We start from the raw sequence: 13,201 nt of genomic DNA on the forward strand, positions 1-13,201 counted from the left end.
TTTCAAATAGCCTAGGTATAAAATAGGACTAAAGCGGTAAATGTATGTTTTTAATATTATAATTTATATCAGCAAAGTAACTAGTAACTAAGTTTTCAAATAAATGTAGTGGAGTAAAAGTACAATATTTGGATTTGAGATGTAGTGGAGTAGAAGTAAAAGTACTGGAAATTGGAAATACTCAAGTAAAGTACAAAAACCTAAAAACTGTAGTTAAGTACATTACTTAAGTAAATGTACCTAGTTACTTTACACCACTGCCCATGACTCTATACTCGGCCCCCTCCTTTCCCCAATACAGTACATACTGTACTCTTCGTCTTTTCACCACAAGTTGTTCACACAATGTTCATCCTAGAATCAATAGAGACGCCGGTATTCATGGGGTTAATACTGATAAGTTAATATTGCACAAGTTGTGTCCACTTCTTAATAATGAAATCAACAGAGTGTTAACATTTATAGGTATAAGCTAATTTTGCCGTACAATATTGTGAACAAAGCATTCATGTTTAAGTACATAACGTTTGTAATGTGTAACATTCATTTGCAGTGTTTGCATTTTGAACTTTGTGCTAATTATTTGACTATGTACGTATGTATGTACAGTATTAATGCAGGGGTTCACAAACTTTGATCATACAACCCCATATTATTGGCAAACATTGTTGGCGACCCCATCAGCCCCCTGTGCACGTAGTTGCCCCCGTGTGCAGACCCCCATCTGAAAAGGTTTGTGCCAAGAGCTTAACCACAGCTCTTTCTCTCATAGTCGATTCTTCACAATTATGCATGTCGTGCAGTGCTGTAACCACACACATCCTCATCTCAACTTTACTTTTAAAACCACAGTGTGTTTGTTTGCTTGCTTCCCCTTGCCAGGGCCTTACATGTCTGTTATGATTCATTAAACATGTTATCATAAGAGAAGAACCATGCTTTTTTCTTTGACGTCTTGTTGAAACATTTTTGTTCATGCAGGGTACTGTATAGATCTGGAGCCAAATCTCAATGTAACACTCAGGGCAGGAATTTCATTGAGGCCATGAAGGCCATGGCCGTCGTTGCCCCTCAGTTTGGCCTTGTGCCCCTCCAAAAATGTCATGTATTGAGGCCACAGTGGCCTTAATGCCCCTGCCCAGCTGATTTCTTTCTCCTCTGTCTCTGTCTTGTCAATAGACACCAGTGTCTTGTTTGAGTCCCCATTTTAAACCAATCCAATATGTTTGATAATCTGCAGGGCTGAGCATAAGATTGTAAATACCAATGTATTTATTTCACAGCAGATATTAAATGTAACCCTTCATTTCAAATCATTATTTCAATGGATTAAAATCTTGTTTTATTTCCTGCCCTGGCATTTGACCTTTGTGCCCTTAAACTAGACCAGGTCACCTGGTTCTGCCAGACCCGCAATGAAAATCAGAATGCAAGGAAGGGGGGGGGCACCTTCCTCAGCACTGCCAGAGACACAGTCCCCCCCCCTGTAGTCTGAAGGACTCTTTTAAATTCATTAGTGACAGGCTTGTTTACCAGATCTGAATCATGCAACTTAAGGAAGTATTCCTTAGTGGATGTGAAAGCCATTAGAGCCTGCACAGGGCTATTGACGAAACAAAGGTTGCGCTCATCAGGAGAGCCTGTATTGTTAACAAATTTAAGGGGAACTCTGACAGAGTTGGGGCGGAACATTTTCAACACTTAATAGCAAGAGCTTGTAGATCGGCTGTTTTCACTAGTATGGCACTGAACTAACACATGAACACACAGGATTGTATAGGCTGAGCAGCTGGAAATGTTTCTGAGCTTGTAGATGGGCTGAGGAATTTATAGTGTCAGCAGCTCGTCAGCCAACTCAACTCAGCTGGTCCTGTACAGGTGACGGCACTCAAGGCAATCAGCCGAGCAAGGGAAGGGAGGGGCAGATGAGCAGTCAGAGGCAAACACAGGCACACTGAGGAAAAGAGGGACCGACCGACCGACCGACAGACCGACAAAGCCTTTTGTAGGCCGACCCCCTGGGTCTGGCAAAAATGGACAAGCCCAAATAAGGCACAGTGGCCTTGCCCCTAAAATGATGAAATTCCAGGCCTGGTAACACTAGTATACTGTATAAATGGTATAGGCCTACTATTAAAATATTAATATTTGACAGATCAAGGAACAGAGAATGGTGAACAAAAGGAGCAAAGTTTAAGGAGTAATTTAAATACCTGCGGCTTATTCTAACAAAGACGTACAAAAAATGCTCACATTGTTGTTAGGCATGTAGTGAGTTCTATTGGTGAGTTCCTATAAATACTATAGGGGTTGCTATAAGTCATCAGATATTACAAAATAGGCAGCAGGCCTATAGTAAAGGCAGTAGAACATGTTGGCATACCTAATTCCACGAATTAGGTCTCAAGGCAGGCCTATTGTAATCTATTGTAGATGGCTTTAAGTGCTTTAATGCAATATCCTACTTAAAGGAGTAGTTCACCCCCCAATTTTTTTTCCTATTTATTACTCATGCCATGGAGACTTTAGTTCTTCGTATTTGTTGCATTCCTAAGAATTTGGGAGGAGAACTACTTCAAGCATGGCATGGACACTTGAATTATTTGAGCATGTTATTGACCTGATATCTGATATGTTGGTGTGCCAGTTGGTGCTGGTGCACTCATACTTAGATAGTTGTAATGTCAACTAAGAATCAGTGTTTCAGCTTTAGAATTCATATTAAAGTAGAAATCCTTACCACTGTGTGATTTTTCATATTATCTTAATGTATTGTCTTGTCTAACGCACTTTATAGTCCAGTCATTATATGAAAAACATTCCTTGGGCTAAAAACGGACCCCAAAAGACTGTGAAAATTGATGACTCATCACTAAACCATCATTTTGAGGGGTCATTTCTTGCCCAAGGAATGTTTTTCGTGCAAAACAAATGCTTGCTATGGATTCAGAATAATTAAAAACCCCTAGTTTGACCCCTCACATCCCACTTAAAGGAGGATGAAACCCCGCCTCTAATTTGTTTTATCAGACTTGAGAATATGAAAAGATTTCTAAAATGTAGGCGTGGTTATCGAGGGGGCGGAGTAAAGCGTCTTCTATCAGAGAGAGACAGACCGAAGCTGTCAGCAGTGGGCTCACTGGGCTGTCTGCAGTGCTTTTCCATTTCGGAAACATTTTTTAAAACCAGCCATTGGAGGTGTAAAAAGTATAAAGATTCGGCAACTCCATGTTCTATAACCAATTATAATGGGGAAGTATTTTACAAACAAGCTGTCTGAGCTTGTATCCATGGACAAACTTTCTCCAGCTCTGGACCACGGAACCAGTGAAGAATGGACCCTAGGCTAGCGCTATAGCTATTTGCTGTGTAGTGTGTGTGTGTGTGTGTGTGTGTGTGTGTGTGTGTGTGTGTGTGTGTGTGTGTGTGTGTGTGTGTGTGTGTGTGTGTGTGTGTGTGTGTGTCGTGACAGTGCGCGCACACACACATCGTCCACACACGAAAACTAGCAGATCTACAAGCTCGTTGTGAGCTTGTATATGTAGCTATGTAGCCTAGCTAACAGCCGTAGCAGCAATAGCTTCTCATGTAAACACGTTGGTTTCGGCTCTACGGCTATTAGCTAGGCTACATACATAGCCGATATACAAGCTCACAACGCGTCGCGAAAGCGACGCGTTGTGAGCTTGTAGATCTGCTATTTTCCGTGTGTGGACGTTGTGTGTGTGTGCGTGCACTGTTACGACACGCACGCACGCAAACACACACACACACACACACACACACACACACACAGGCTACACTACACGGAAAATAACACAGGCACCACACAGTGTAACTGTCTGTTGACAGAGCCTGCTCTTCTCTCTGGCAGAAACAAGCATACAGTGAAACCACGCCCCCCCTTGATACAACTCTATATTAAACAAACGTTAATATTAATTAGATATGCCTACGTCACGTTACACCACAGAACAGTGATAGCTAATATTTAATGAGTGGCGCGAAAGATTTCTTTTGGACCTAGAAACTGGAAGTACACAGAAATAGCTACAGAGACAGCAGAAAGCTCTGAATCCCCAAGCCTATGGGCAAATTGAACCATATCACTGCTCCCTATCACAAGTGACTCATTGATATAATATATATTTATAGAAAAAGTGATTTTGTGTTTCATGCTCCTTTAAAGCAGATTTTTTTGGGAGTCATTTTTTCCTTTATGTAGTGTATAGTAAGTGAAGGTAGGTAGGTCGTTTTCAAAACTTTCCCCCGATGGGATTCCTTGGGACTTTTTTTCTCTCACTTAGGACATATTGACTTTGAGGATACAAAATCAGTTGAGTTTGCTACTATTGCAATTTGTTTTAGGTTTAGCCTAATTTTGGCCTAGAATTACTGGACTATTAGGGGTTTGCTCCAATTGTGTTGTTCTTAAACTTGTTTTTATGCAACATAAAGTTCATTCATTCATTCATTACAGCAGTGGGTAAAGACCACCATCTAGTGGTCAAAACATATACCATAAACTTCAGGAGAAATTGAAACCCTTCACGAACACAGACACAAAGGTTTATGATATCTATTCAAAATGCTGAAGTTATTTTATATTCTCAGATAATTTTTCAGCTTGAATCAGCAATCCCCATTTTCCCATTTTCTAACTCCTTGCTCTGTTGATTCCCCATCCGTCAAAAAAAAAAAGGTTTTTAAAAAAGTGATGACTCATCACTTTTCACCATTTTCTGGGGCCGAAATTTATCCCAAGGAATGTTTTTCATGCATAACAAATGCTTGCAATGGATTCAGAATCATGAAGAACCCCTAGTTTGACCCCTCACATGCTACTTAAAGCAGTTTTTCTTTTCTTTTTTTGATATTTATCTGTTCCTGTGTAGTGGAGTCAATGGGACACTGAATATACAAATGGCCATAACTTTTTTTCGCGATGTTTCCGGCAGAGCAGACCTCTCATTCTGTGGACTTTAATGACCAAACTAATAGATAAAACAGAAATAAAAAGTGCGGCAGAACTCTGCCATTTTGGGGGACTGGGTCCCTGGCTACTAGAGCTTTTCCCAGGGCTCTGCTGTGTAGCTGCTGCGGTGTCACTGTGCGAAGCACCAGAGGCAGCGCCACAGATCATGTTCAACCCAGAGTCAACTCAAACAAAGGGTCAAATTCGTTCTCCTGCTAGACCACCAAAATGTGGAATGCCTTACCGAAAGCCAATCCCTAACATCCTTTAAAACCGCCCTGAAAAAACACTTACAGTACAGGCGGAAGCCGCTCAAAACTGGTAAGAATATACCTAGCCTAAATTTTTTTTTCCAAACTAGAAGACCTACAAGCTCGCAGCGCGGCACTCAGTGCGCTTTTCAATAGCTAAAGTATAAAATAATTCCAGGTCTTAATGGAGGTGCAAAATGTCAGTCTGTGACAACCGCATAATCCACATAATGTGGACTGACACTGGTAATAGCAGAAGTATTTCCACAGGGAAGAGCAAAGAAATCCTTGAAAGTAACAATTTTGAGCATGTGAGGTTTCCACGCGACAGAGACGATATACTGCCTTTAATACACATAGTGTGTGTGATGTACCCTATAGTTAAAATAATAATAACATCAACAGCAGCTATGAATATAGCTGCAACCAGCAATACGGGGGCCAAGGAATGCGATAGGGCCTATCTGATAGGCAATGTGCAAAACACAAAACGCTAACGTTTTTCATAAGCAATTTTCATGGCTTTAGGGGCCAAACGAGGCATGACTATTATGCCTGTTCAAAGTTTGTATGTTCAGACGATTGCTATAGCGCCACCCTTTGGCCAATCGGAGTAAGATAATAATAGCCATGATGCTATTGGAAAGCAAGCTGTAGGCTACTGTGTCACAGCTGGGTGATAAGAAGGTCATAACTTGTGTTGTTGTGTCTATTTATAGCATGCAGACAGTAGAAAGTATATGCAGAGGTTATTCTGAGGTTCATGTCACACTGGCACAAAGACACTGAGGGACAAAGGGTGAGAACGTGTTATCCTGCTGTTGACTTTTAGTGATTGCTTTAAGAAAACAGATTATGTGTGAAAGAAATTTACATCGTCTTTGTACTTTTACTGTTAAGGTACTATGATAATGTAAGTATTATATATATTTTAAACAAACAGAGAGAAATTAATTTATACATGATGGGGAATGTATTGCCCAATATCTAAACATGTTTGATCATTGTATTTTATTCTATTCAGAATGTAATTTTTTAATTTACAATTATTATCATAGATTTGATGCAACTTTTCTGGTTATTTCATGGTATTGACTGAATGAAAACAATTTCAGATGGTCAACTCCTCCTGTATGTGAGTCACTATGGTAAGTTTTTGCTTTGTTTTAAAATTTTAATAGAAAGCTTGGCCTTTTTAAATAAATATACTGTAATTGAATGGATCAAAATATGTGTGAATTGTGTGTGTGTGTGTGTGTGTGTGTGTGTGTGTGTGTGTGTGTGTGTGCGTGCGTGCGTGCGTGCGCCGTGCGTGGTATATAAAATATATATAGTGCTATGACTTTGTTTATGTATGAAATGTCTATTGAGACATCATTTCTCTTTAAAGGTGAGGAGCAGACAGATCCCTAAGCAGCATGAGCACTGTGCCAAGTGTTACAACGCACACTGTCGGGCCCCCGTGAAGTCATCTGTCTCATGTCCCGTCATCAGGTGCCGCAAAGGCTGCGGTGCCGTCCTGCATATGTGCAAGGAAGAGGAGCACCAGCTTCTCTGCCGCAATGAGAAGGTGCCCTGCTTAAACGTGGGATATGGCTGTCCCTTCACCATGCTTCGACACAGGCTTGCCAAGCATTTGGAAGTCTGTCCTGCCAGCGTTGTCTGCTGTTCCCAGGAATGGATCCGTTTTCCCGTCTCCGACGACACAGACATGGCTTTCTACCGAAATGTATCAGTGGTCCCACAGGCCGAGGGACAACTGGACGTCGCAATGGCCCTCAGGGACCAAGAGCTGCTGTTCAGGTCCATCAAAATGAACGATTTTTTCCCTGAATTGATAAAGAAATTTGAGGGACCCCCTCTTCACGATATGGCTATCGGAGGCGCAAGTTGTGATGATGAAGGTGCTAGCGGTTTATGGTGCAGTGAATCTGTAGGAAATGCCTGTGCAGCGAAGGAGGATAGAGAGCTAAGTCAAGAAGAGAGAGATGCCATTGCCAAGAACAAAGATGTGAAGAATATTCAAAAATACAGTTCTTGGGAGGGAATGTTCAGGAAAGAGATGCAAGGATGCGAGGAGACCGTCAAAAACCTTGACACACCAGACCATGGTGGCGCAAAAGAAGAGAAAGATTCATCAGTTAGTCAGGAGGAGACCAGAGACTCACACCTGAGGCAGGAGCCGGTTGTCGATGTGGATGCAGCAGCTGGCACCGCACCGTGGCAAGATGGAGTCCTGGCCAAAGTACGCGAAGAAGCCACTCTCCGAGAATTTAATTCGTATCTGTTGTACAATGGGCCGATGTTAATTCAATTTGGCCAGCTCTCTGCTTGCACCCCCCGGGAAATGGATTTTGTTTACGGTGCCCTGGAGCCTATTGAGGTCCAAACCGTTCGGACATTTAACGTTCCCACCAGCTACCGGGCAAAGCGCGATCATCTGAAGGACCCTTCGGTCAAGGTCGAGACTAAGTGTCAAAGTGTCGACACCTCAGATCTGGGAGTGCCAACAGAGGAGCTGCCCAAGAGCGATGAGATAAGCACCACGTTGCTGTGCGCCTTGGAGAAGGAACTGAAGGGCCATGTTATCTCAGAGACCTCGGTAACGGACGGCTTCTACGTAGACATAGGAACACAAACGTACGACTTCACTTCCGCTCCGTTCAGGGCCGACGCGTCGCTCGCCGACGTCGCCGTGAACAGGCCCAGAGGTCTCCACATGTTCATCCAAACGGAATCCGTCACCAGAAGGCATAACAAGATGAGCTCTGCTTTCAGCCGCGACTGCGGCCGCTTCTTCCGCCGCAACGAGTACCACTCCCATTTCAAGAATGTGCACTTGGACATACAAGCGGGCCTCGATGGCTGGTTCCAGCAGAGATGCCCGTTGGCTTATCTGGGCTGCACTTACATCCAGTCCAGATTCCAGCCCTGCCGTCAACGAGCTACGGTCAGATACTGCTCCGACCTGGGCACCTTTGCCCTCCAACCGGCGGTCCCCCTGTCACTTCACCAGGGAGGGGGGGCCCTTGGCACGGGGCGAGGAGAGCGTGCTCGCAATGCAGATGCTCTTGCCGGATTGCCCTTTGAGATCCTGCAGCACATAGCCGGCTACCTGGACGCTTTCACCTTACGCCAGCTGTCACAGGTCTCCCTGCTGTTCAGAGAGGTGTGCTCCAGCCTGCTGCAGGAGAGGGGAATGGTCTCCCTCAAGTGGGAGAAGAAAACATACTCCCACGGGGGGACCTCGTGGAGATATCTCAAGAAGGCAAGTATTTGTTTGTTTTAACCACTTTAATCCTCTAAACCCGTCTACACCAATTCTCTTCAACAAAAATATTGCCCCCAAAAGTTCTGGGGGAAACTTTTTCTTTTTTCTTTTTTTAAGATAGCAGATCTACAAGCTCACAGCGCATCCCGTCGGGAGTCTCGGGACGCAGCTGTGAACATGGATGCTGGGGTTCAAGTGGTTTACACTTCTCTTTTGCATACAGTACAGTGTTCTTATACAATATATGACCCATATGGGTCAAGGTTAAATATCTAAGCCTTAAACTTCCTACATTAAAGTTCACTTAAAAAAAAACACATTAAAAAATTGGACATTTTATTGTCTACTCAGGCTTTTGTGAACACCCAACACAGTTTTTAAGTTGCATGATTTAAGTCAAGTGATCAAGACGGATCTGTCTGATTTTTCATATTCCATCCTGATTGGTGAATTCCGAACATTGGCCCACAATGACCTACCTGACTTAGCGGAGACCTGTGCTCCGAGGAGCACTTTATTTTTTGTTAACCTTTAATGTATTGTGCAGGACATAAAGCTTTAGGTGGACTTATCTCTACTGTAATTAATCATCACAACTGTACAGGAGTTTGAGAAGTTCATACAGATGACTGATGTACAGTTTGAAACTTAATCAGCTAATTGATTAACTTAATCAGCTAATTGATTGTGTTTTATGATGACATTAGTTATGAACATAACTCAGTTGGCAATCATATTCTCCTTACATTAATACATTTTTGGAAACAGACAAGTGTTGATGGTAAATAAGGTGTATAAAATTAATTCTATAAATGGATCAAAAACTTTACTCATTATAATAATACTCTTACTGTATTTCTCTCACATGCAATGTAATTACAACTACTTCCTCTGAATCCTCTAACGTTAGAGTGTCCACCCTGTTCTTCAAAACCTTGTAATGTTGCAACTGCAAGTTCGTAAGGGCTCAAGTTCAAGCTCAAGTTCAAGTTCCCTTCATGCGTTTGTTTGTTTGTTTCCCATTTTCCAACTGTCACTGTGAAGTCATGCAGTTCATACAGTCACAAAGCACAGCTGTGCCACTGTAAAGCCTGGTTTATAGCTGTAGATCTGTTATTTTTGGCATATGAGTAATAAGTTTGTATTTAGCAAACTGTCTGTGTACAGTACACACACAGAGACACACACAGAAACACACACACACACACACACACACACACACACACACACACACACACACACACACACACATACACACACACACACACACACACACACACACACACACACACACACACACACACACACACACACACACACACACACAGCGTTGATGACGCTCTAATCCCGCACAAATTAGAATAGAGACTGATTAGCCCTTGTTGATTATCTCTGCTGTCAGGCAGAAACCAGCTACAACAGTGGTTCTCAACCTGTGGGTCGGGACCCCCAGAGGGGTCGCCATTTTTTTTTTTTTTCTTTTTAGTGGGGTCCCCAGATGATTAACTTAATGTGCAACATTGTTTTCTCACTCAACAGCAAACAAACCAACATGAACTTTAAGTGTATAGGGGGTATATGCACGTTTCTAAGGTGTCAATTTAAGGACTTTTTAATACCTCTAAAATGAATAGAGACTGATTAGCACACACAGCGTTGATGACAAATTAAACATTGGCCAAATTGTCAAATATTAGTGGCAGAAATTGTGAAAATAGCCAATCTATGTGAGCATGTAGATCTGCTATTTTCACAATAGAACCGTGTTATACGAAATGTAATGCCTCAACTCTTAGTGCTCGTCAGGGTGGGAGGGTTCCCAGTTAATATAGGAATATTTTGGGGGTCACAAAAAAGGTTGAGAACCACGGAGCTACAACACAATACTGCCTCAAAATTGGTATGTTTACTTTATTTACATTGTCGGATACTTGAAGGTATTATATTATAATCACTTTAACCAAATACAGCTCAAGTGGAGTTAGGAGGTTTTTGACCTTTAATGTGGAGATTCTTTTTTCTTTGTCTGACTTCATCATTCTAATTAATCAATGATGGAAAAAACAACTATCTCCAAAGTTCTCCAAGTTAGTTTGAATGACAGTTTGAGGATCCAGTGGAGTTAGGTTTAGTCACAAAGGTTTTTTAATACTTTTCATTGGTTCAATATTTGTAAAACACACACACACACACACACACACACACATGCACGCACACACACGTGCGTGCGCGTGCGCGCGCGCACACACACACACACACACACACACACACACACACACACACACACACACACACACACACACACACACACTGATTTATTATAAAGAATAAATAAAAAAGTTGAAAAATGGAGTTGGCGATATACTTAAAGGTTGTGTAAGTAATATGTTTTGTTGTTAAAAAGTTAAAGCTTTATATTAACAATAGTAATCATAGTCTGTTCAGTGGGTCTCCCTGCCTCAAGTGGTTGTGCCCACTTGGGAGAGATAACCCATTAATTGTTTCATTACTTCCAACTTGACTTGTTTATCCTGTATCCCGTGTGAGTTCTCTCCCCTGATTGGATGAAAATGGTATCCTAAGCTATTACTAAATATCCGGAGAAACTGGGAGACTGGGACACCCCTGTTTGTGAACAAACACTCTGTAGCATTGATTACTATTAGACAACAACATATATAAAAATTCTGTAGCATTTATAAACTGCACCAGTTAGATGTTTAGCCTATTGTTTATGACTGACAATTCACAAAAGAAATCTAAATAGACTCTATTGGTTACACACTGCACCACTGAGAAGGAAGGGCGTGAGTTCTCAGTTCTGTGTGCGGGAAGGAAGGGCGTGTGTTCTCAGTTCTGTGTGCGTTGCGGGGAGGCGGAGGGGTGGAGGGGAGCTGAGGAGGGGGAGTCACTGTCACTGTTTACAGTACCCAAACTATCAGCTACTGCTAAACACAGCAGGTGACATTCCTATACAAAGACAGAAACATGAGGAATGCACCCCCAGCCCTCAGTATGAAAATAAGTCCCATGTTGTCTATTAGTGGAAAGCTCTAGAGTCTAGATGGTGGGGGTGGTCTAGAGTCTAGACCATCCCCACCGTTTGTTAACATGGGTGGATTGTTTAGCTGTGCTAGGCTAGTGCAGTCACGGGACACAGAGAATAGGCCTACCCATGATATCAGAGATGTGGAATGCAACCAGGGCATTCCTGCCAGGGGACAATAAGCCCTAACTCGGTGTGTTCATGATGGGCTACTCCGGCCAACAATGTCTCCCTAAGTTTAGAATGGATGATTTCATGCAAACATTCAAATCTTTGATCATGATCTGTAAACGAAATTTTATCAGAATTAATAAACCTGATACTTATTGATTGGATTCCCTTGGGCTTTAGCTATACTAGCTCACCTCCAGTTTTCGCGCTACACTAGATATCTTCGCCTGAAATAGCCGATATACAAGCTCACATCTGTGTTGCGTTGTGACACGTTTTGAGCTTGTTGATCTGCTATTTTCAGATTGCTATGGCTGTCATGCCAGTGGGATCCTACTTTAACACCTCGGCTACCAACACCATCACCTATCATGCACATACCTGCTGCTATGTGGACCTACCCATGCCATGTGTCCCATGATCCTTATGTTTAACCTCATACTGTATCTTGTTGCTGTCAGGCGATATCTCCATATTTTAACTTTTTGTGTTTTTTGGTCAATTTCACCCTACTTGATCATCCTACAGCAGCACACAAAAAGCATCAAAAGTAGCAGAGCTACTGGTAGAAACAAAAAATGTGAATACTTTTACTGTTCACGAGGCAACCTTCATATTTTTGTAAATAATGCTCTTTGTCAAACAAAAAAAATAGCACATCTACAAGCTCAAAATGTGCCGAGATGCAATCAGTTTTGTAGATTTGCAAGTTTTTGCTATCTTTTAATTTGAATCCTGAAAAGTAAATCTTTGGTTTTCTCAACAGCGACGATGCAAATATCTAGATTGTTTTCATTTTGTTCTCTTAAACATTTTTCTCCCTGCTCTCCCTCTCTCTGCCCCCACTCTTGTTTTCTTCTTATTCTCCCTTCCTGGGAAAACAAAAAGAAAAGCAAAAACAAATGTCTTTACATCGCATAAACCAGTGACTATAAAGTTGATTCTTGATTGACTTCATTCTGATGTGTAATTCTGCAGGTGTGGGAGTTCAGCTGTGTGTTCTCCTCGGTGGACAGATGGTGCTTCAGCGACGTCCCGTCCATGTCGGAACATCTCAAAGTCTGCTCCTTCTACCAAAGAGACGAGCGCACGGAGCCCGTTGCTTTACCCAGCGACGTGGGGGCACTGCCGCTACGCTGATGGATGCATTTCTCTGACCTCCGGCCCTGCTGGGGACTCCTGCTGTCGATTTTCAAATTCAATTTCAAAGGAGCTTTATTGGCTTGAGAAAACATACGTAATAAAACATGTAAAAACAGTTGAAATGGGGAACGTACAGTAGGCCTATATATACAGTTGGAGTGGGTACAGCATTGTGTAATCAGACTTATGTCACATCGTGTCGTAATACATGTTATAGGCCTGTATACATGCTTGATATGGGTTCTGCCCCCGGTGGCGTGGACAAAACTCGGCGCCTATGACCAAGTAATACAATTTGACAAGTTTAGGTAGGCTAATAGAGAAGATGCCAAGATGGAGCTGAT

At 42.2% G+C, this 13,201-nt stretch overlaps 1 protein-coding gene across 1 annotated transcript; it reads left to right on the forward strand.

The window, feature by feature from the left end:
• Positions 1 to 5,989: 5,989 nt before the first annotated feature.
• Positions 5,990 to 12,854, forward strand: LOC308289958 (F-box only protein 40; the record flags this gene model as incomplete). The annotated part of the gene is made up of 3 exons (XM_080731738.1): positions 5,990 to 6,025; positions 6,617 to 8,494; positions 12,693 to 12,854. 3 exons carry the CDS (start codon positions 5,990 to 5,992, stop codon positions 12,852 to 12,854), a joined length of 2,076 nt encoding a protein of 691 aa, XP_080587864.1.
• Between the last annotated feature and the right edge of the window lie 347 nt (positions 12,855 to 13,201).

This window comes from Nannobrachium achirus, assembly GCF_963921795.1.
Source record: "Nannobrachium achirus genome assembly, chromosome: 8".
NCBI classification, from domain to species: Eukaryota; Metazoa; Chordata; class Actinopteri; order Myctophiformes; family Myctophidae; genus Nannobrachium; species Nannobrachium achirus.